General features: G+C 42.2%; 3 protein-coding genes across 4 annotated transcripts; 1 reads left to right on the forward strand and 2 right to left on the reverse strand.

The window, feature by feature from the left end:
- Window positions 1-969: 969 nt before the first annotated feature.
- si:dkey-202l22.3 (7 transmembrane receptor domain-containing protein) lies at window positions 970-7,144 on the reverse strand. The gene is made up of 4 exons (XM_052079270.1): window positions 6,710-7,144; window positions 4,367-4,837; window positions 2,393-2,790; window positions 970-1,191 (listed from the first exon to the last, which is right to left on the reverse strand). The coding sequence occupies exons 2-4, from the start codon at window positions 4,827-4,829 to the stop codon at window positions 970-972; spliced, it is 1,083 nt and encodes a 360-aa protein (XP_051935230.1). The 5' UTR covers window positions 4,830-4,837; window positions 6,710-7,144.
- A 1,170-nt stretch (window positions 7,145-8,314) lies between these two features.
- Window positions 8,315-17,521, reverse strand: si:dkey-202l22.6 (uncharacterized). 2 transcript variants are annotated; one of them, XM_052079161.1, is made up of 5 exons: window positions 17,313-17,521; window positions 17,080-17,208; window positions 10,375-16,219; window positions 10,128-10,285; window positions 8,315-10,042 (listed from the first exon to the last, which is right to left on the reverse strand). In XM_052079161.1, the coding sequence occupies exons 2-4, from the start codon at window positions 17,120-17,122 to the stop codon at window positions 10,141-10,143; spliced, it is 6,033 nt and encodes a 2,010-aa protein (XP_051935121.1). In that variant the 5' UTR covers window positions 17,123-17,208; window positions 17,313-17,521; the 3' UTR covers window positions 8,315-10,042; window positions 10,128-10,140. The 2 variants fall into 2 exon arrangements, with proteins under 2 accessions (XP_051935121.1, XP_051935120.1); XM_052079160.1 differs by having other exon boundaries at window positions 8,315-10,285.
- Window positions 17,522-18,860: 1,339 nt separating this feature from the next.
- On the forward strand, window positions 18,861-23,504 carry LOC127609418 (uncharacterized). Its single transcript, XM_052079322.1, has 4 exons — window positions 18,861-19,117; window positions 20,468-20,581; window positions 23,150-23,192; window positions 23,266-23,504. The coding sequence occupies exons 1-4, from the start codon at window positions 19,064-19,066 to the stop codon at window positions 23,406-23,408; spliced, it is 354 nt and encodes a 117-aa protein (XP_051935282.1). The 5' UTR covers window positions 18,861-19,063; the 3' UTR covers window positions 23,409-23,504.
- Window positions 23,505-23,858: the final 354 nt, after the last annotated feature.

The following is a 23,858-nucleotide window of genomic DNA, read 5'->3' on the forward strand; positions in this document are numbered from 1 at the left end:
AGTCCACAAAGTGAAATCGGGGTTTGACATGCACACAGTCATGAATTTGCATGAAATAAGCCACAATTGTTGGGGATTTTTTGTGTGTCTGTGTATGTCTGTTGTAAACCACGAGGGATGCACTGTTTGTACAACATTTTGGAATTATACAATACACTACTCTTGCTGTCTCTCATTATATGTGTTTGTATTATTTCAAAGTGTATTGAAAGACCTTCAAAAAACATTAATGTGCTGTAAATGCTATCAAAACATCTTTTGGTAATACTCAAAAGTGTCATTTTGCTCATGGCGGAGGTGATCTGGAACCAAAACCCCGCAATGGAAAGGGGGGGGGGGGGGGGGGGATGACTGCACTTCACATTTGAGCTGAGGCAATGTCCACGGAATGTATCTTGGTTGTTCAAGGCGGGAAGTGGATGAGCCCGGGTGGGAGGCAGAGCAGGTTATTTTTCCTTGGTCACAGTGGTTTTCATGCGGGATCTTTTTACTGATGGACTACCGTCAGATCATATTGTTAGCCTTAACAAGCATCAGAAGTGATTTTTTTTTTTTAACCTGCAAACTCCTCTTTATGTTTGTATCAATACGGCTCAATATAAATGCACACATAAAGGGCGCAGATAAACCGTGTCTCTGAGTGAACGATAACAAATGTGGGGATGAATAACAGAGCTGATTGGAATGTCTTTTTTTTTTGTCCATGATTTTAATGCAACTGCAGTAAGCCCGTCCGTCTGTGTGAAGTCATGCATTTCCTCTCCAGGGGGTACGCAAGTTTCGAACACAATGTCCATGTAGGGCAGAGCGCTTTCATGTTGGCCTTTGTGCGTATTGTCCCTCCAAAGTTGTTTCCAGGAATGATCATGTGGATCTTTTTCAAAGTCAAATGTAAAAGTGTGAGGGATGAGAAATTCCAAGTAGGTTTATGGTAAACGAGTTTCCATTATACAGATGAATGGACAATGATCAGATCCTAGACAAGGACCTCTGCACCAACCTTTGGCTTTGACAAGGGCACAGGTAACCCCTCAGGTGTTTGCGTACCTTGCTGTGCAGCGAGGCGTAGATGAAAGGATTGTAGCAAGCCGAGCTCATTGCCACTAAATGACAGCACACTTGTAAGACGTTAATGTAGCGCTTGCCGATGATGTCGCAGTCTGGGTCCAGGTCCAACAGCAGGTTCAGAACCTTAAAATGACAAGATCACTTAAGGAACATGTAGGATACTGTATTTGTAGTACACATATCTCGTGCTGGGTAAATAAATTTCTCTGAATGATCACAATGAATGTACAATGTAACTTTTTGGAAAAGATGTAAAATTTAAGAAGCTGTTATTTGTTTGAAACGTAAAGGTAAAAGTAATTCAATTGAAAGTAGTCAATGCGTTACAACCTGGATTAAGTAACTAGTTACCTTCAATTGACAGCAACTGTTAATGTACACCGAATTGTATTTTGGAAGTAACACTACCAAAGCATGCATCCATATTCGATGCGATGTATCCTGTTCAGAGTCATATTAGGGGAAGCTTCAGACTTAAATGAAACTGAGTGACAGACACAGTCAATTCCATGCAAGCAGTATGAAAGTCAGTTTGGTAAAGAACAGAAAAAGCTAGAAACTTTTTTTTTCCAGAGTGAATGAAGAGAGTTGTTTTTGGATGTTGGAGATCATACATTGATATTATGTGCGTCCTGTATGATTTGTCAAATATCTCCAAAACAGCGAGCAATATTGAGAAACTCTGGCGGTGAATGGGTTAATTTCATTTGTGTAGGGCTTAGTGTCAAACTCAAGGCCCGGGGGTCAGATGCGGCCCGGCAGGTCATTTTGTGAGGCCCGTGAAAGCAAATCACGTGTAGGAACTTGCTCAAATCTGTTCCGAAATGTCAAATTGTCATGTGTAATAAATAACTGTGATTTTGCAATCATTTGTTTCCTCTGTTTACCCTCATTTGACCGATTTCAAAACTAATCATCTATTCATTTGTTGTGTAAAAATAATGATTTTGTCATTTCACTTTCGAACTTTTCGAATCCTGCAGGGTTACTTCTTAAAGTGGCAGTTTGGGTAGTTTGTTTCCTAAGACCCCCGGGCGGTTTTCATAACCCATTTGGCACAAATTGCGCTTGAAAATGACATGCCTGCCTTCCCGTTTCCACTGATGATCGACTCTTTTGCATGGCTCATTGTGGATCTAATAGCGGAATGGTGAGAATCATGAGCTTCTCTTCTAATGTTGTCTAGAAAGCTCATCTTCATGCACACTTAATCCAGTGTGTGGATTTCAGAGCCGTAATTTGTCTCCAAATGGGCTCCGTGAAGCATAAAAAGGTTCAGTCCATAAGAAAGGTTAATGGTGTCACTTTTTGAACATTACCTCACCTGCAAAGGCAGCCAACACAGTGCAAATGCAAGCACTGAGGCCACCAGTAAAGTGAAGGTCTTTCTCCGCTTTTGCTTCCAGTGCTGTCCCCTGCTCGCCTGCTCCCCGGGCACAGAATAGCGTGTCAGACTGACGCTGATGGCGCAGTACGAGATGCTCACGGACAGCAGCGGGATCATGTAAGAGGTGATTAGGATGAAGCAGGAGTAGAGCAGTCGTAGGTTGCCGCTTTCCGGCCAGAATTCTTCGCAAACAACCAGCTCGATGCCACTCGGCCGGAGGTCCAAGTAGCGCGTGTAGAAGGACGGAGGAGCGGCTAAGGCCAGAGATAAAAGCCACACGGCCAGCGTCACTGCACCGCAACCCCACAAAGAGATCCTTCGACGCACTGGGTGTGCTGAATGAAACAAATTTTAGAAAAAAATCAGGATTTTGGTTAGCCAGCACGCCTAAAAGCCAGTAGAATAACACTGTCAGCCAACCCACAACAACAACAACAACAAAAAAGGCACCAGGCTCCTTTCTGTTCGATTGCTTCTCAATCAGCATCAAATATGCTATATCAGCCGTCACCCTGGTGAGGAGAAGGCGAATGGAAAGTTAGGGCCTAACTGATTAATCGGCCGATATGAACTTTTTAAAATGTGACTTTCTTATTCTAATTATTATATCTTACACATTACAACATAAGTGACACTCCACTACCAAAAGTTTGGCAAAAAAATAAAATAAATAATAATCCGATTTTTTTTTCTTTCTTCCCCCCCAAAACAAGTGTCTGTTGTAAGGTTATACAAATACCATCGGAAGTACCGTAATACTAAACAGTCAAATGTTCTGCCTGTAATCCATCCATCCATTTTCTGATACGCTTATCCTCACAAGGGTTGCGGAGGGTGCTGGGGCAGTAGGCGAGGGACACCCTGAACCGGTCGCCAGCCAATCGCAGGGCACACAGATACGGACAACCATCCGCGTTCACATTCACAGCTAGGGACAAGTTTAAGTATTCAATCAGCCTGACATGCATGTTTTTGGAATGTGGGAGGAAAGCGGAGTACCCGGAGAAAACCCACGTAGGCCCGGCTAGAACGTGCAAACACAGGGAGGCCGGAGTCGGGATCGAACCCACAACCTCTGCACTGTGAGGCCGCCCCGTTTGTCTGTAACTCATATCTTTATTTGTGTTCCTGTTAAGGGACTCCAAAATAACTTATTTAGTTCATTATATATATAAAATCAGGTAATTTGCTGATTCATCGGAAATTGGATCCAGCGAAATATTGGCATCGGATTAAAAAAAAAATCCTTAACGACCAGGTCCTAAATTAATGAATGGATGGTTAAAATGTATATTCACAGTATTTGACAACACACGTTTAACAGACATGTTCTTAACACCTTGAAAATGCTTTTAAAAAATGAAAATGCGTGATTGGCCTTTGAATAGAACACGAAAGAAAATGAATACCCCAACAATGTATCTTAATTTAACACAGTGGTTCCAGAAAAGTGTGCGGGATCAGAAATGAGGTCATCAGAGGGACAACTCAGACAGGGAAGTTTGGAGAAAAAGTTAGAGAGGCCATGATTGAGATGTTTTGGGCATGTACAGAGGAGGGACAGTGGATACATTGGTAGGAGAATGTTAGAGATGGAGTTACCAGGTAGGAGACAGAGAGGAAGGCCAAAGAGGAGATTCATGGATGCCGTGAGGGAAGACATGCAGGTAGTTGGAGTCAGAGTAGAGGATGCAGAGAACAGGGAAAGATGGAAATTAATGACTCGCTGTGGCAACCCCTGAAAAGGCACGAGCCGAAAGAAGAAGAAGAAGAAGAGGTTCCAGAAAAGTCTGCTTGCGCTGCGCTGATTGACCTTGCGTTGCCGGGGGCGTGGCTTATTAAAAGAAGAACTGAGACCAGTAAGGCGCTGCCAAGACACCTCCAGGCAGGATTTGCAATCATTTGTCTCACCTAGGACAACGTATCGATCCACCGCGATAGCTGTGAGGGAGAGCACCGATGCAAACACCGTGGCGCATTGCACCAGGGGCACCAAATGACACAGAGGTCTCCCGAAAGCCCAGCCGTGGCTGTCGAAGGCATAGGACATGGTCAACGGCACACAGCTCAAACACATCAGCAGGTCTCCAGCGGCCAGGTTACCGATGAAAAAGTTGCTGGCGTTGTGGAGCTTCTTATCCACCAAGATGCAAGTCAAAAGGAAGGAGTTCCCCACGGCGGCTACGACCACCACCAGGCAGTAGAGAGGCATGAAGAGAAGTTTGAAACGAAGCAGAAGCTCCATGCCAATGAATATTTCCACCGGGTCACTTTGGTTCAGCGCTTGACTTTTGTCCCCTGCCAGTCTGTCTTGTTGCGTTTGGTGGCTGGTATTGACGCTCGCATCAAAGTCTTCTTTCATGAGGATGTCCATGCTTGCCTCTGGAGGAGCGAGACAAAAAGTCCATCATAAATCAATTGGCGACAGTGTGGTCGTTTACACGTCTATTTCCTTGATGCAGGTGTCAAAGTGAAGGCCGGCAGAGGCCTCCCCGACATTTCCATTTGTGTGATCCAATTCAGCAAATGAAGTGCGTCTTACTTCATGTGGATTTCATTCTCAATGGATTTGTTATTCTTCACTTTGGTCGAAAATCTGTCAGATTTTTTTTTTCACTAATGTTACACACATTAGTGACATTTCAAGCCGACACGCATCTAAAGTAGCAAAGCGTGATTCCTCATGGCAATGTTCCTCTGGGATCATTGACATCTTTTTTCCTGTAATACTTTGAGCCGGCAAGCAGCAGGCCATGAACGAGCCTTTTTCTTGAAATCGCGGTTCAATCAATCCTATCACAGCATGATTTAGGGGTGCCCACGCTGACAAGGCGGGTGGTATGAAATATATCAGGACTAACAGTCTTGCTATCACACTGCATGTTGCCTGCTGTTTTTGTTTTGTCTTGTTCAGAGTCAGACTGCAAAAATAATATTTGTTTTTTAAACAGTTATAAGCGATCGTGTGTAAAAAGGCGTACTGTTGGTGCTGCTCTCCGGAGCTGAGCGTGCTTCTTTCTCAGGTGCCAATTACATGAAGCACAAAGGTTGAGTAAAGGACAGATGCTCGTTCGTTATCGATCTTCCCTGTAGGAAGTGGCAGCGCTCTTCATTATTGAGGAAATCTAGTTGAATCTTTCAAAAAGAAAAATGGATGTTTTATTAATCATTGGATAAACGTTTTTATTTATTTGAAACACTTATCGTATCAAATTGTCAAATGCGGACTTTTTTGTTGTTGATGATGAATTGATCATAAAAAGTTTTGTCACACAAACAGTGCGCCATAGTGGCGTCTTTGTTCCTGCTTTTCACTCTTAGCCAAGCATTCATTTAGCATGCATTCGAAGCTCATCGTGAGAGAAATTCACGCAAGAGGCACTTAATGTTGAAGAAATTGATGGGATTTTTTTCCCCATCATATCTGCGTCGAATGAATAAATTCAGGAGATAATGTATGCTGAATATTTGCTTGATAGATCAGTCTGGCAAATTATTTTCAAGTTATGTGGAAATGTGCTCCTTTTTCTGCACAGTCAATTACCAAACCCATGGATAATTTTCCAACCAATTAGTTCTCACTGGTCTCTAGCCCACTTGCTAGATGGGGGCTTTCAACTCCATCTGTCTGTCTGCACTCATATATATATATACAGTATATGTACTGTATGTATGTATATATTCTTTTTACATAATTATAATTACTCACACATTACATAATAATTTTGAATGCAAAAAAATCAGTCCAACCCAAATCTGTTTGAATTTGATGCCTTTCCATAAGATAAGATAACCTTTGCAGTCTACAGCAGCAAAATTGAGGGGGGGGATAGAACTCCCCCCCTGTCCCCCAAAGTGTTTCATTGCACAAAATAAATGTTTCAGAAAGAACTGAACACCGTTCAATAAAAGTGCAATAACGCTTACACCAAACACCACTCCATAGGATAGGGTTTGGAAATGTATCTGATGACAATGAATTTGTTCATATTATGACAAATCACATAAATGGGGCATAGCACACTAATTCATGCAGCATCTTCTTTCGCAAATGGGAAAGCTAAACCACGGACTTGTAAAGACAAAATGTAGTTGACTCAAGTGGATTTGAAATATCTTTGAAATGTTTGCCTTGTTTTAACACTCTTTTGAACAGGATATGCCTCATTACGACATTTTTGAATCACAGACCAACATTTAAATGCTCATGATTGACATTTATATTACAAAAAGAAACATAGATGAATGACTTACTGTAGCCGATTAGAGATGCAGAGAAAGCCGTCTACACATATGCAAATGATGTTTTGTTCTTCTTCCTCGACTCTTTTATTCAAATACAGACTAATACTCATTTAACAACAACAAAAAACTAAACAAAGAAAAACACCCCTGCAGATATAGTACAGTAATGCACTTATGCACCCGCAGTGAAGGGCAGTCCGTCAGTCAGTCAGGAGGACTCAATGAGAGTGAGTGAGTGAATGCGGGAGCGAGGAAAGACCAAAACGCAACCCACGTAACCTCTCTCATCTTGAAAAAATAGAGGAGAGGTTTGTCTGCTCCCCTCCCGTCTTGAAATGCAGGAGCAAATCAATGAAGTGTATTGAAGTCTTTAAAATGACCAAGTCCTGCCCACTCTGATTTGGCATTATGTGGAAAGGCTACCTGCTGTGCTGGTACAAGTCATCTTCCTTCTAGTGGATGAATAAATTGTAATTTTTAGCTCCGAGGCATTAAAAAAAAAAAAAGGTACAGGGAACCGGCCTTACTGTGTAGATTTTGCATAATCTCCCTGTGCCTGCGTGGGTTTTCTCCAGGTACTTCGGTTTCCTCCCACATTTGCAAAATATGCATGGCATGTTGATTGAGCACTTGAAATTGTCCGGGGGGGTGAGTAAGAGCGCGGATGGTTGTTAGTCTGTGTGTGCCCTATGATTGGCTGGCAACCAGTTCAAGGTGTACCACATCGACTGCCCGAAAACAGCTAGGATGAGCTCCTGCATGCCCAGCGACCCTTGTGAGGATATGCGGATCAGAAAATGGATGGATGGGTAGATGTTCAACCAATGCATATCATTTTGTCGAAATGTTGCTAGCTAATGGTAATATATAATGCAATTGTGTCAAGCAAATTTGCATAGACGCTACAATAATTAAAAGTCTTCAAACAAATTAGGTCATAATCTGATTTAAAATGGTCGCCTGTGAATGACAGGGCACATTTAGACAAAAAACAAGTAACTTACTACAAGTGACTTTCAACCGGTTCACGATGAAGACAGCTGGGATTGGCTCCAGCATGCCGGCAACCCTCGTGGGGAATAGGCAGTTCAGATATTGGATGGATGGACAAACAATTTTCACTGGACCGTTCAAAGTCATTCATTCACCTAAAATATGTTTTATTTCAGGAAATTGAAAGACAGTTGCAAACAATGCCAAATGCAAAGAGTAGGACCTGAGCCCGGATTTGAACCTCTAAGTGTGAAGTAGACGTGTTATCAATCAAGACAAGGGCACGGAAAATCCTCCTGGATCCCCCGCACCCTGCCCACCACCTTTTTCAGCCACTCCCCTCAGGCAGACGCTACAGATCCCTGCGCACCAAATTCAGTAGACACTTAAACAGCTTCTTCCCTCTAGCCATTAACTCCTTAAACAGTCACTGACATAGTCACTCTTCTTGCACCACAAAATGGTACTACAAAACTACTGGTATACTCTAAAATGGTTCAATGATTTTCTTGTTTACGATGATACTAGTGCAGCGTGTTGTACCGGAGACAAATTCCTTGTGTGTTCTACATACTTGGCCAATAAAGATGATTCTGAAATTCTGAGATTCTGAGATTAACCTGTGTATAGCACGCTGCTTTGTAATATCAGGAACAAAAGGCTTCTTTGGCATTGTCATGGCAGCACTCTTATTACCGAATGTAATTGGTCCATAATATTGGCGGACCAGACAGCACACCTATCATGTTACCAGCAGGCTATGATAGCACCCTTGTTCAGAGTTGTTTGCAGTGCCCGCGCAGACAGCAAAAAGGCTACCTAATGAAAACATGACACCTGCGGGAGCTCAAATGGAACAGCAATTCCTTTCATTAATATTTACAATAAAACATTCTTATTTGATCTGACTCCAAGTCTGAACCCTAACATTCTGAAAGTGTGTCCAGTTTCAACAACCCCTTGAAAAAAGATTAGTCTCTTCTCTTCACATCATTTCTTTTCAATTTATTTGCCCTTTTTGCTGTCAGGGGTCTCTTTGCCTGAACTATTACAGGGTCTATCGCTCAAAGTCTCAACTGTTCTCCTTTGCGGCGATTATACACCCTGGTCTGAATGTGGGAATCAATTCGGTGCAGATAGAGCGCTCAATAGTAAGTGCCATCCAGGTGCGACCAAGGATGCTCATAGGCACATGAGGGGCCAAATGACCAAGCAGTGCATATTGATTGAGATGTCTCATAATTCTGAGGGGAGAGCATTTTGCAGAGAGTGAAGCAAAACTGAATTTGCGTCACTAGCACCTCCATCTCTCCATCCTTGAAATTCGTCATCGTTTTAGATGTCATCACCGTCATATTCCTTGGAAAAATGCGCATGTTTTCATACATCAATCAAATGAATTACCAAGTTTTTAATCTGTTTAATTCAGTCTAGTCTAGTTGTGTACATGGGCATAGTCATTCGTGAGAGTTGAAGCTTACCTACTTCAATAATCGAAAGTACGGTAGGCCCACCTCCATACATATATTCAATCATAAGCACACTTTTTCTCACCGGTAGATTACGTCACTGGAGGCAGCACGGTAGTCGACTGGTGAGCACGTGTGCCTCACGGTGCAGAGGTGGAGGGTTTTAATATTATTCCCGTGCCTGCGTGGGTTTTTTCCGGGTGTTCCGGTTTCCTCCCACATTCCGCAAATGTGCATGGGAGGGTAACTGAACACTCTAAATTGTCCTTTGGTGTGACTGGTTGTTGAAGTGTGCCTTGCAATTCGCAGGCAACCAGTTCAGGTTGAAAAAGACAAGTGGCTCAACCTAGCCCATTCTCCCCTATTTGGGTCACAGATTGCAATGACATTCATGTCTCTGGAGAAGTCAGTGACTGATTTACAGACAGCCTCAATTGTCAATGACTCACACCTCTTCTCATTCACAGTTTAGGTGCAATGGAAGTGTCAGAATTCAGAGAAATGAAAAGCGCGCATGTCCAGGCGCTTAAATAGAATTTACAGTTGATGCAATCTGGAGAATCAGTCCCTTACTATGCACGCCATGTATGTTACAGCTTTACAGCCTTTGCTCTGTGTGTCTATCTGAAATCAAACTTGATTATCAGCACTGGGGCTTCAGGACAGCACTTTTTAATAACTTAAGTCATTAAAATGAAGAAGAACAAAAAACATTCAGACATCTTTTTTTTTTGTGTGTAGGTGATGCATAAAAGTTTTTTTGGAAGGACTTGAGGAAAAGATGTTGTCTTGCGGGTTGATTTAATAGATTTTCCTTCTCACTACCACCACCACCCACTCACGGCGCTGTCCAATGATAAGCAAACTTTGGTCCGTTTGTCTAGAACACATAAAAATTAGGAAAAAGAATACATTTCAAATGCCAGCAGCTACAATAGCAGTACAGAATGCAGTGGATGTGTTACATTGAGATCGCTTTCAGTCCTGTTTGCTGAGAAGGAAGTTGTCCTTCAGACTGTCCAAGGCCTCCTTTTGTGTCATTGTCTTCCACTCTTCTGGGATCACCGATGGCTTCTGGCTGTATTTGTCTGCAAACCTCTCATTAAATCTTGCTAACACATACCTTCAAATGAAAGATAAATGTTGTTATTTGACACGCATGGCATAGAGGCTGTCGAACAACAAAAGACCAGTGATGACATCTGAGCATACCTCCAGTAAGGACAGGGTGTCTGGCAGATTGGCTCTTTGGTTGGATGATTCCAGTCTGGGTAGGGGTGCTGGAGTTCCCAGCAAGCCAAAAGGACCTCTGCCTGGTCCAGCTCATCAAGGTTTGTCCTCTCAGGCGTAGTCAGAGACGTGGGCCCAAACATGTATTTGGGCCTGTGGAGCGAGGCCTCGTGAAACTGATGTCCAGTTTGTTGTACTTCACAAGGTGCACCGCACACCGGACAACGGGCATCACAGCCTTTTACTTTGTTGAAAAGGCAGTCTCTTGGTTGAGTGGGAAGGCACTCCAATAGTTGGTCACTCCCCATCTGTTGGGAGAAAGCCTGGGCAAGCTCCAAGCGCAATGCTGCTAGCAACTCCATGAAGCATGTGATAAAGCGATCCCATTCCGTGGTGATACTGTAGAGCGGTCCATCCAGAGCCTCCCAGGGGATACATGCATCTCCGTCCTCCAGAATGAGACACACTTGCTTCAGCACTGGCTTGGTGTCAGTCAGCACCGCGCTGGTGCCTACTGTTACTTGGCTCACAGCTGCTGCCACCTTTCCGATGATCTCTCCGAGGCGCTGTTGCCTCCATGCATTCATATTGCAATCTGACAAGTAAGCTCGTACCGTCTCCTGGATTTTCCTTAGCCTGAAGTTGTCGTAAGAAAGCAAGTACTCCACAAAGCTTTCAAAACTGTCTTCCTTGATGAGATCTTCTAGCAAACTCTTGTGGAAGGCCTGTGGGGAGAGATATTGTGGGGCCTTACATTGGATCTCGTCTGCGATTTGCATCCCGAGTGGTTTGTAGACATAGTCCATCACTGTTGGTTGGATGATGTCAGAAATGAACGTATGAGCCAACCTCTGACGCTGGTATCTCTTCCTGTACTGATAGATGAAATCCGCCATGAGCGTGCTCTTTTTGGCTTTAAAGGACTTCAGAAGATCTCCATCCTTGGCGAAGCGATTGTGGACTCTTTGGAAGTCTCTGCATGCAGCGTTACATACGAAGACTTTCAGATCCACCTCAAAGGCTGCTCTGATTTCCAGTTGTGCTTCTTTCAAGGATTTATCAATCATCTCTAACAGTTCTGTTATATAACTGTCGGAGAAGTCTCCTGGTAAGCTGACCTTTTCCAAGACAAACTGCTGGTAATGCTCCATGACGTTACATGCAAGTTTCTGAGCTTTACTCTTTGGTGATTTGTTGTTGCTTTCAAACAAGTTTTTCATTCTGCTGTTGTAACCAAAGTACTCATCGTGCACTCTAAAGATCGTAGTTTGATTTTGGCCAAAAGTCGAAAGCTTATTCAAGTGCTTTTGGAGATCGCGGCTGTTGAGGTTCGCCACGAGAATGTTCATCACCCTTGTGGTAATATCATCGGTTTCTGAAGGCCTGAAGTCACATTTAGACAATGCCTCCTTCCACACACCCTCAAATTCCTCTTCTAACGCTTCATCTTTAACAAGCTGGTTTTCAGATTCTCCGCTGTCTAAAAGTGCCTGAAGCTTGGCATTTTCTTCAATTTTCAGTGTGGTTTCCATTCTGTTGAGCTGAGTGGAAGAAAAATGGTTCTCATTCGTTATTTCCAGTCTTTTTATTGTCATTGTAGTTACTCGTTCTTCCAGGTCCATCATGTTGTTCAGAAGGATAGTTTGGAGTATCTTCATGGACACATCAAACTTGTTTTTCTTCAAACTGGCCTTCACACATGACTTTTGTTTGTTTATTTCCCGTTTGACCTCTCTTCTAGCTTCATACTTTAGCTCACACAGAAAGTCATTTTGGCTGGCTGGGTCCAAAGCATCTGGCTCGGTGGAATAGATTGTCTTGGTTGCTTGTGTTAGCCAGCATTCCATGTGTTCTAGCAAGGTGTCCTCCCATTGAGAAAGCTCAGTGCAAAACATAGAAAAGATCAAAGCGATGTCTTTATTTTGCAGACTAACAGAAAAGGATTCTGCTTTTACGGCCTCCCAAACAGAACACAAACGGCCCATAAATTCAAGCCAACCACATGGTTTTGACCGAGTGGCTGCCTCTTTCAGTGCCCCAAATAGGGTGCACTTTAACTTCAGCATAGCCTCACTATGCCGAGTGTCAACTGATTTTGAGAGGGGTTTAGTGTACCATGGTCTAACATAGAGAATGGAGTTCTTTTTATTTGACTCAAGAATCATTGTCTCAGCATCTTTATGGGTTCTTTCTCCACTCTTAGTCTCAGTCTGCAGAATGTCTGATACGCGTTTTAACTGTGTGGCTTCTAATATAGCATTGATACCTTCATCCTGGACGAAAACTTTGCAAATGGGCATGGAGCCACATTCTCTGATGCGCAAAAGAGCATTGACTGCAACTGTGAGGCTTGTCTCAAGCTCAGAAGCTGTACGTGAGTAGAGGTTTTGCATTAAAACATCACTCATTCCGGCTGCAACAGTTGCCATTTCATTATCACTGACCTGAGTGCTTATTTGACGGTCTGGTGGAGGAGAGCAAAGACCCTCTACATCAATCAGTAGGAGAAAATCGCAGTTTAGCTTCTTCTTCAACTTCTGCGGTAGTTGTAGGGCAATCATGTAGACCCCTCTTGTTGACCTTTGACATCCGTCTGGAAATTTCACCCCAAATAATGCCGAAAGGATCTCGGCATTCGTTGCATGATGCATTCCAACACAAGTCAGAACCTTCAAGCGGTCTCCAGGAAAACGATGTTTGATTTCTGCAAGAACACTGCCAAGCCAGCGCATGGGAATATTAGAAGCATCTCCATCCATGAGTTCAAGCGGAATGCCACTGAGAATCAAGTCAGCAGCAACACTTGGGAGTTGGAGCACATTATGACTCCCACTACCAGCGGTGATGTGGGTGAGTTCAAAAATGAGGCCTATCTCACGCAGAAAGTGCTCAAGTCCTAACAAAAACGGTTGTGTCCATTTTGCTGCCGGAGCTCCGATAGAGGCGGCTTGTGCCTGTTCTTCTGCAGAAGATGTCTCCTGACCGGTCGCTGCACAGAAGTCATTTATATGAATCTTATCCGTTCCATTGTCTCCGAAAACTGGGCCCAAACAACTTTTCTCTTCATGTATTGTTTCAATGGACGTCTCTTCTTCATTTGAGTAGTCAAAATGCCCATTTTGCAGAGACTCTGAGTCCTCATTGTCTATGCGCTGAGGAATGTACTTCAAACCTACTTCACTCTCCGAATCGGTAAACTCAAGATCACTATCTGTAAACTGCTCGAGCTCTCTCAAAAATGGCTGTGCAGATGTTACAGCCTGATCTTTAACTGAGGGATTTTGAGATGGTTGTTCTCCAGAAGTCGCCCAAAAGACTGAATCAGTGAAGTCATTCCCATCAACCTCGAAGGGTGCCTTTTTGCTCAACACTGGGCCTACCTTGCCCTCTGAATTGGCAGCCCTGAGATTATTTTTAAGAATTTCTTCACTTGGGAACACCTCTTGATTTTTGGAGTCGAAATATCCATTTTGTAGAATTTCTGATCTTACCTTGTTTGGGGGTTGAAAACCTTGGTCACTGTCCCGGTCAGCGACCTCCAGATCATGGACAGTACGCTGCTTGAATCGCAGCAAAAATGACCGTGCAGATGTAGATGTACGACCTCCATCAGATGCATCCTGGCACCTTTGTTCTTTCCTCGAAGAAGACTCCTTAAATGTTGATGCACTGAAGCCAGTCCCTTGAACGTCTGAGGTTCCATTTTGCAAGAACACTGAGTTTAAAGAAACATTACTTTCAAGTAAATCCTCACCGAGGATCTCTTCTTTATCTGGTGGGAAAGTATTTTCCATTTCCAGAGATTCTGTTCCTTCTTGAATTCCGGTTTGAAAACTGTGCTTCAAACTCTCTGAATTGGTGACCTCCGGATGATTATCTGTGTGTTGTCTCAGACTAAGCCGAAGCAGACATGAATGCACAGATGCTGCTGACTGACCTTTGGTAAACACATTGTGGGATGTTTGTTCTTTTGCAAAAGTCTTGTGAAACACTGATTCATCAAATTCTTTACCGTAAACATGTAGCTTTCCATTTTCTTTCACAGTTTGGTTAAAAGAACCATTATTTTCAAAAATCTCTTCACCTGGGATCGCTTTTTCACTAGAGTGAAAATGTCCATTTAGCAGAGACTGTGATGTTTCATTTCTATGCGTTTCAAAAATAGTCTTTAAATTTACATCATTCTCTGAATCTGCAACCTCCTGCTCGTTATCTGCAAGCTGCTGTATTGTGCCATCCTCAAATGTTGAATCTGTGCAAAAACTATCGCTATCATCCCTGGCATCATTGGCTGCATTCTGAAGCTCTGATTGTTCAGAAATGCCGTTGTTGTCTTTTGTGTGCTGATTCATCAGTAGATCTTTAAGGTCGATTTGTTTTTGCATTTGCAGCAGTCTCAGTTTCACCCTCATCCAACTGAGGAAATACATCCTCTCCGCTTTGCCCGTGGTTGAAACAGCATTTGTGAAATTCTTCATAGATGGCGTCTTTTTGTATCTGCTCAAACTGCCCAAGATGTCTTTTCTCTCATTTTGTAACCGAGGGTCAAACTCATTCCCCTCTTTCTTCTTTCGACTTTCCTCTTTCTCAATTTCTGTCAACCTGCTCCACATGCTACCTTGCAGTGGCAGCTGTTTCTGCCTAAACACAGCAGATCCCTCATGTAAACCTTTCAGAACTTCCTCTGCCATGCGCATTGATTTTTTACAGACTGTCCCTTCATCGCAATGAAGTCCCAGCTCCACTGCTAACTTTGCTGCTCCTTCGAGTGTCACAAGTTTCAGGTCTGGCAGGAAATGTTTCACAGTATCACAAAGTACATTCGCAAGGTTCTCTGCATTCAAAGCTCTTCCTGACACGATTGATGCATCTGGATGACCTATCGCCTCCGCCAGGTTCATATCGACGAATTTCACCGCTTTGTCCTCCATAGTCTCGGCCTCTGAGAGGTCAATCAAAATGAGCTTGGCAGTCATATCTTTGCAAGAGGCGAGAAGCAGCTTCTCTTTCTTCTTTGGATTGCTACAGAACAAAATAACCACCGAAGATGCTTGGCTGAGAAGGGATAGGCATTTCTCATGCGTACTTGCTTCTCCCCGAAGGTTACAGAACACCACTGGAACTGGGAAAATGTCTCTGTTTGGGTCTCCAGTCGGAAGATACCATGCAGTCTCCACGAGACCGTCGGAGAGGCTTCGTGGTAGTTGTCCTCCTTCCATTCCTTTGTGGATGAATGTTTCACTGCTGAAGACGTGATTTAGCACCTCAGACTTTGAGATACTGCAGGGGCCAAGCCTCGCACACGAGATCATTGGCATGGAGGTGCTCGCCAAAACAGCTTCTTGGATTTGTTGATGGCTATCTACAGACTGGGGTTGCCATTGTCTCACGACACCTCTCAAGGGCCAAAGGAGGAAGCTGTTTGATTCTCTGTCATCGACATGCGGAAGAATCAGGGGTACGGCAAACTGGCATTGCAGCATATGTGCTGTGATTTCTTGCTGAAGGAAAGTGTTGGCACATATAAAGACAGCTGTCACTAGATCAAGAGGATTGATGGAACAGGAGCGTAATCCTTTGAAATCAACCCTCTCACCAGGACTGCCCATTATGCCTGAGATGGGCTTGCAGCAAGTACTCCGAGCATCTGGGCGAAGCAGCCACAGCCTTTGAAAGAAAGATTTGGGCAGATCATTGCTTTCTCGCGGTGTTAGGTTGTCCAGGATCCAGGTACTGAGGTCCAATATCGATGCTAGTTCCAGTTGGGAAGGATAGAAATCCTCTAGACCAAGTTGGATTAGAACATCGGATTTATTCTTTGGAGGCTCTGGTTTGAATGAAGCACAAACAGTTAGGTTGTTGTAGACACCTAGTTTACAATTTTTTTTTCCAATCCGTGCTACCTACTCTGGTCACCTTGTTGCTACAGTATTCTAGTAATGCTTTTCCTTTGTTCAGGGTAAGTACTACCAGATGATATGTTGTACTATTTCTATAACCTGGCGAGTTGGGATGTCAAGTGTGCTGAGCTAATAACATAACACAATGGCAACAAAGACCCCAGCTAGTTGCTCATTGGTTGAGCATATCGTCATTGCCTGGTCAGTGTAAGATTCAAAATAAATTGTTATGCTAATGCAAAATTAGCTAGGTGCTATGCCTGTGCGCGGTGCAGTACTTTGTTGCAGCAGTCCATTTTGTTGCTGCCCTCTTTTACAGTATACAATAAAAGAGCCACATGCAATGGACTAATTACAAGACACACTCATTCTTCATTTTTCTTTTGGTCATGCATCATTCTGACTGATGCTTTCAATACGTAGTGTTGTTTATACAGTACCTCACTAATTGGAAGTGCTAAAATCACCCCAACCAAAATTTAACAGTGGAAAGGGTATACTGTCATGCCAATGCAAGTATTATTCCTAACACTGTTAAAAAATAATTACACACGTAAAGTATTTTCACGACAATAAATGTAATGATGGCTTAGGATTTTAGTATGGTAGTACATTACATTCAACTTTTTTTTTCATTTTGGTGAGTGCACAGGTTAGTATTTAATCACACATTGAACTGATTAACAAATTTAGTGTCACAGGTGGTATCGGAAATGGTATAAAATAACTCCATTGCTTAAGAAATAATGTGAATTGAGCAATAATAGTAACATGACATTCAACTTACTTTTCCTTTTGCTGCTCAGCCTCTTTGAAACTTTGGTTGACATGATGAACTTCCTTTTTAATTTTTTTTTTTACTTTTTTCTTCTCTGTGTTCTCCACATCACATCATTGAATGAAACTGTGCCGAAATCTGTGATTGAATTTAAATTCACTGCGTTAAAATCACTCGCATAAAAATTCTTTGACCTCATTTCAAATGTTCTTTTGAAATGTGTAGATTGTGCATGTTCTTACCTATCTCTCCTCATATATTAGGTTGAAATTAGCTGTTGTTGTCAGAAAAGACGGGACATATTCCTTCACATATACTGAGTCAGAAGTCAGTGGCTGTTGCCAACCGGTGGAGCTATTATAGGCGTCTGTCCGCACATTCCTCGTGTTGTGTTCTATCTCCAGCATTCATCATGTACTAGGTCTATTAGTCGCACGCATAAACGCAAGTAAGTGGCACCACTGGTTGTGTCAACTTTCTTTGCCTGGCACAAAAAAAAATGCACATACAAGTATGGTTGGAATTTGGCTGGAAACTAAATGAGTCAAACTTGATAAATCTTCATTGACATATTCATGTACCTGCTTACATCTTTCATTCTACATTTCATATGTAAAAAGGTGTCGATACATACAGTGCATTATTGTTATGATTCGTTTATTGTTTTTTTAAATCGTAAGTACACACATGCGCACAAAAACACTTCTGGTAACAAAGTGGACACTTGCAATTTGTGGCAGTTGATCCACAAAATCTAGAATAAATAAAGAACTGATACATGAATGTGTTTTCATTTTTCCCCATTTTGAGTCTCAGTGGGTATTTACCTTCTACCCCTAGAATAGTGCACTCCCACTTTCTCGCTACATGGTGACCTGGCATTAGTGTGTGGGCAAGAGATTCTTGCGCGTCTGTACTCATACTCAAACAAATAAACCGATACCATGGGACTGATACTTTTATGTAAAAACAATTAGGCTCTTCAAAATGGATGAACTCCTCTCAAGTAATGACAGAGGCCAAGGTCGAGATTCTCAAGTCAGCTACCCTCCCGTTTCAAAGCCACAGAGTGGTACATCGAGTAAAGAGAAGTAAATCACAATTTTCCTGTCGCAGTCTTATCTTGTGATAAGTTGTGGTATTCCAAAATTAGCAGTCTTGTTTCTGTGATTCCTGACTTTATTTTTGTAGTTAACACACAAAGCGCCAAACTCAATGTTGTTCTTCGCCTATTATTTCTTCTTCATCCCTTACCTACTGCATGAAATTCATCTACAGAGTGCCCCCTAACGTTCAGTCTGAGACACTACACAACTGAAACTGTTATAGGTGTGAGATGTATGCCAAGAGTGTAAGAAAAACATGCAGTTGGCTGTTAAAATATCATTGACGGACAGTCGTTCCTCTAAAAAGTTGTATATTTGTTCGAAACTTGGGCTATGTTCAAGACAAGCTTGTGTTCATGAACCAGATGTGATTGCAACAAAACCTGTTTATCAAAATCTGCAGTAACGATGCATCCCTAATTTCCACTTCCAACAACAGTACTCTTTGACTTGACTCGCACACAATTTTGTGAGTTTTGACGACTGCACAGGCAAACAATCACTCACATGGTGTGTGTTTGCACTGTGGAGAAAAATGCAAGCGCACCTGAGGGATAAGTTGTTGGGCGGAGGACAAAGATTAGCTCCTCTCTATTTGTGTCTTGCAAAGCTCTTTAACATGTCCTGCAAAGCTCTATTACCTTCCTGTGTCAGACACTGTGGAAATAAAGTGTGTGTATGTATGTGTGTGTGTGTGTGTGTGTGTGTGTGTGCGCGCGCGCGTGCATCTTGGAGCAAGTGCGAGCTGCCATAATCAAGACAATTGTCCTTGTGGAGCCGCTCTTTAATCTTCCCTTGGTGTGCCCCCATAGCTTCCCTTCAGCGGCACCGTGGAAAACGAGCTGAGGGCACGAAGGACTATCATCGTGAACGCCGAAGTGGTCAAGATGTTGATTACCATGCTAACAGCCATCTACGTGATGGTCCGAGTCGCAGAATCGGTAAGGCTATGACAACGGCTTATGAACGATCTTGTCATTTATGTTAGTGGTTGCAATCAGATTGAATAAGAGGTGACAACACGTTCTCAGATTCTGTACTTAAGTAGAGGTATTTGTGTCGGGAAAGATGTGTGTAAAAGTCAAGGCACTGGTTTGAATCCTTTACTTAAGAAAAAGTAAAACAGTACTCTGCATTGTACTTAAAAGGAATTTTACAGTCAATTACTTGCAATATCTGTTTTAATAACTCAGGAAAATGAACAATTCTTGTTTTTGTTTTTTAAACCAAGAGCTAGTTAGTTCCCATATCTTAGCTAACGTTTTGAATTGACGGAAAAAAACTAAATGCAAAATTAGCGACTCAGATTTTGCTTTACAAATTAGAATTTTTGAATACCAGCTGTTTTGTTGTTTTTTTTTTTGACTGACACAAGACAACACATTCATCACGAATCAATTCTGTTGATGTGGAATATGCTATCTTGCTTTGTTGCCGTCATTACTGCTATCGGGGTCACATATCTCCATGTTGCCGCCATTCCTGTTTTTTTTTTTTTCAATCAATCGATCTCAACTGTGGTTGACTTTACCTCTCACTAGTTATGTTGTCATCAGCAGTGGTTAAACAAAGTCAAGAATTTCAGCAAAGCAAAGAGCCGAAAATTCAAATACGCTTTGTTTTTAAGTGTATGTCTAAGTCAAAATATGCTGTAAAAATAAATGCAGAAAAATCGACTTAAGTACAATAGCAAAGTAATCTAAAATCTAAACATAACGATGTGCCGCCTAATGCTAAAAGTTGTTTCTGATGTTTTGTATATAGTCGAATACGTTAGGCTTTTACAATATGTATGCAAGTAAGACGAAACGTAAAAATATGAAGCAGTTCTACACAACTGCAAACATGTATGTGTATTTTATACATGAGAAATGACTTGCAACCTTACTTTTGAAATTATATCTTGTGTCAGCATCAATTTGACGTTTTTCATGTTCATTCATTCATCTTCCTAACCGCTTGATCCTCACTAGGGTCGCGGGGGGTGCTGGAGCCTATCCCAGCTGTCTCCGGGCAGTAGGCGGGGGACACCCTGAATCGGTTGCCAGCCAATCGCAGACGTTTTTCATGTAAAGAACTCAATTTAAAGTTCAGCGCTTTTATTATAATCCTACGCATCAAGTTATTTGAATACAAACTATGATTAAAGAGAGGAAAATATCTGGCGTCAAGGGAAATAACACTACTAAGAACGCATCATGAGATCTTCGTAGGCGCATTTAGTATTTCGAATTGCAACAAAAATGTGTTTGACCTTTTATGAGTCTAATTACTGATGTTTGCGTTTGCAGATAGGGGAGCACTTTGCCCATCAGGAGGAGCCTCTGCCTTACATGGTGTCCCAGCCTTTGCCTTGGCAGGTGCATTCGGTGTCACACAGCCGCAGAAGCAGTAAAGCAGAAGAGGTTTGCAAACGCTTGGCTCGCATTAAACCTAATGTAGTGTCCTTGGGTCAAATTTGAACCGTTTTTATATTTGGTTGTGATAAAAGGACCTTAAATGTCATTCGTTCGCTCAGAAATTGGAATGACTTTTCCCAAAAGTGAGACAAAATACACAAACATGAAAATATTTGAAAATCTTTCTAGAGGTACTACTCTTTGTGTACACTGTGATTTTTGCAGATCAAATTTGACTCATGTCCTTTGTAAAATTGATTTTAGATTTAGAAATGGTGGTCATTTTGAAAATCTGAACCTGGATACTGTACAGTATATGTTTTATGGGTCATACAGTATGTAGTTTCATTCAAGTGGGAACATCTGAGGGGGAAAAAAACGGTTAGGATTCTTCTTACCACATTTGCACAGGTTGCCTTGTAAACATGCTGCTGTTCGTTTTTTTTGAAGGGTCAGTGGGGGTTTTCGGGAGATTTCAAAACGGTGAAAGAGTGCATGTCATCTGTTTTTGTATTTTTATGGAGCAAACAAATACAAAGAGACAACCCCCCACCCCAATAAAAGTGTAAAAGTGCATAAAAATGATCCTACATACTGAATAGAACATAGAGAAGTCATACAGAGGTCGAGAACTGCACCTGCAAAATCAAGTACCAGGCAAAAATCCTTTTCTCTGAAACATTGATTACAAGTTAATTAATCCATTCATTCATGTCAGACTGTTATTACGTTTTGAAATAAGTAGTTCAATTTGATAGAGAATTATTGTGAGGATATTCCTGTCTGGGATCAATATGTGCTCGGAGAATGAATAGTATGAAAGGGTTAAGCAAATACCGTATACACGTACTGCACACAAGGCCCATCGTGCACCCTCAAAAATGACTTTTCACATAACACTGAAGGTTTCTGAAACACCGCGTCTTGTTCATTGTGCTGTTATTCGCTCATCAAGATCGCGGATGATGACTTGAGTGGAAATATTACATTGATCATATTGTGATCAAACAAAATGGATGTTGAAACCAGTCAGGCTGAAGTACATCTGTCATCACTTTGTGCATACTTTTTTGACCTGCAAATTTCCTCGCTCTGCGCCTTAAATTGATTTAGTTGAGGTTATTCCGATCATCCAAAGGAGTTTGATGTTCCAATCACTGCAAAATGAGCGAAGAGTTGCAACATGTGACTGAAGCCAAAACAACACGTCAACCATTTTGTAGTGGGGAAAAACACCTGACTTTCCTCAATAGGGCGGCACATACCATCCTGCAAATGGAGCCTGTTTGATGACTGGTAGTGCTTTGACAGGCGTCCAAACAGGCTCTGATACATAGCATTTAACTGTTTGACGAACAAGGATTGGCTGTGAAACAATAATGGAGAGCAAACAGCCCCAAAAACAATTATTTAAAAAAAATAACATGGAGAACAGTTTGCAACAAATGGAGTTCCCAGATAGGGTAAAAGTCAGCCTAGCTTCAATTACTTCCTCTTTTTTTTGGCTAGCTGAATGCTTTGTGACACAATCCCGTTTCTCACTGAATCAAAATGCTACTATGCCAAACATTTGAAGATGTGTACTGTATTGGTCATTTGGACTACACCGCGCACAATAAGAAACTGGCCGCGGGTTGTCCTCACTAAGTGTCGGGCGCTCGTATTTGAAAACTCATTCAAGATAGTAAAACTCACTACGTGATGTTTGAAGTCAATTGTTGGTTGGTGCGACAATCAGAGCGGCCACAGAGGCAAGTTGAGCAGCTCTAGCCTTTAGCCTTTAGCGTCCAACCTTCAAGCTTTTCCTGCTGTGCTTTGGCTGCAAATCCCAATCAAGGCGATTTGTCTTGGAGGTCATTACTAAAAGTCTGGAAATCTCTCACACGCGCGCGAAGACACACACACACACACACGCGCGCGCGTATGCATGCACAGACACAAGGCTAGTCATGCACGTGGCACCACGGACACGCGCTGTCCTTCAAGTAAGCTGGGTACTCTTCTTGTGCACATCATGCATTCCAGCTCATCTTATCTGATTTGAGAGTTGAAAATATGTGAAGAATGTTTAAGCGGACAGCTCGGTCACATAGCAGTACTGATGCTGATTACACTGGTTTGTATCTGATGCTTCTGCTCACGCAACTCAGCATTCGCTTCTTCATTTGGACATCACTCCTCGGAGACTTGAGTGTCAGATCAGAGAGCCAAAAATGAAACATTTTGTTAGGACCCTTGTCGGCAGCGAGACCGATAAAATCATTGTCAGAATGGAATGGGAGCCAAGTCAGTTGTGTGTATGTTCTTAGAGTCGCACTATGTCTGAGGTCAGTGAGGTTGTTTTTTTTAAAAAACAATATAAGTGAATTACAATGTAACAGGGCCAATAATCAAAAACATTACTGTACTGTATTATAATTACACGAAATCTGTGAAATAGTAAATACCTGAGGTGTTCTTTTACTATATCGTCCTTTATCAAAGGGTGGAACAAAAATTTTGATGTGCTCCCCACTTCACTAATTGGCTCAACATGACTCTGCTCACTATAGTTTGTCTTGACATGTTTTGCAGCTCGATGGCTTTAGAAGGAACAGCATGGGCGTGTACAGAAAGTGTAAGTAACACTCTTATTTTTCGAAAGACATCATTTTGAAGTACAATAATTATACAACCAATATATTTGTCAGATTCCAACGCCAGTAACGGCACGTGTTGCACCGAGCTGGTTGGCCCACCTCCCCACAGCCCCGTGGAAGCCAACAAGGCCGCCGCCACCATCCAGACTCATTTCAGGAAGTTCCAGCAGAAGAAGCAAAAGAATGGCAAATAAACCAGTTGAACTTCTTGGACACACGCACACGCGCACACACACACACACACACACACACACACACACACACACACACACACACACACACACACAAAACCTTCAAACTACGTAAACAACACAGGCTGTACATTAAAGCTAACGACATACCTTAGCACGGTTACATTCAGTAAAACAGGGGTGTCCAAACTTTTTGCCAAGGGGGCCAGATTTTATGTGGTAAAATGTCGGGGGGCCGACCTTGGCTGACATTCTTTACATTGAACAACAATATTGTTCAACTAATTTTAGTAAGCCAGTCTGTTTCACATTTCCATTTTTATTTTAATTTCAACAATCTTAAGAATTTCTTTTGGTTCATTTGAAACAGGTATATCACATGCAACTGCTTATTCACTTGACTTTTTCTTAAACAGAAGTCTCCTGAGTGCAAATTGATTGATTTGAAACATA

This window comes from Hippocampus zosterae, chromosome 10, assembly GCF_025434085.1.
Source record: "Hippocampus zosterae strain Florida chromosome 10, ASM2543408v3, whole genome shotgun sequence".
NCBI lineage: Eukaryota > Metazoa > Chordata > Actinopteri > Syngnathiformes > Syngnathidae > Hippocampus > Hippocampus zosterae.

Bases quoted from the DNA above. Each gene is read 5' to 3' on its own strand.
- si:dkey-202l22.3 (XM_052079270.1), bottom strand. From the start codon at position 4,829: ATGGACATCCTCATGAAAGAAGACTTTGATGCGAGCGTCAATACCAGC. The intron at 2,791-4,366 runs GTGAGACAAATG...TGTTTCATTCAG, and splicing joins GGATCGATACGTTGTCCTAG to CACACCCAGTGCGTCGAAGG. The intron at 1,192-2,392 runs GTGAGGTAATGT...TGTCATTTTAAG, and splicing joins TGTGTTGGCTGCCTTTGCAG to GTTCTGAACCTGCTGTTGGA.
- si:dkey-202l22.6 (XM_052079161.1), bottom strand. From the start codon at position 17,122: ATGTCAACCAAAGTTTCAAAGAGGCTGAGCAGCAAAAGGAAAA. The intron at 16,220-17,079 runs GTAAGTTGAATG...CATTCAAACCAG, and splicing joins GCTGAGCAGCAAAAGGAAAA to AGCCTCCAAAGAATAAATCC. The intron at 10,286-10,374 runs GTATGCTCAGAT...TTTCATTTGAAG, and splicing joins ACACCCTGTCCTTACTGGAG to GTATGTGTTAGCAAGATTTA.
- LOC127609418 (XM_052079322.1), top strand. From the start codon at position 19,064: ATGTTGATTACCATGCTAACAGCCATCTACGTGATGGTCCGAGTCGCA. The intron at 20,582-23,149 runs GTTTGCAAACGC...CATGTTTTGCAG, and splicing joins GAAGCAGTAAAGCAGAAGAG to CTCGATGGCTTTAGAAGGAA. The intron at 23,193-23,265 runs GTAAGTAACACT...TATATTTGTCAG, and splicing joins CATGGGCGTGTACAGAAAGT to ATTCCAACGCCAGTAACGGC.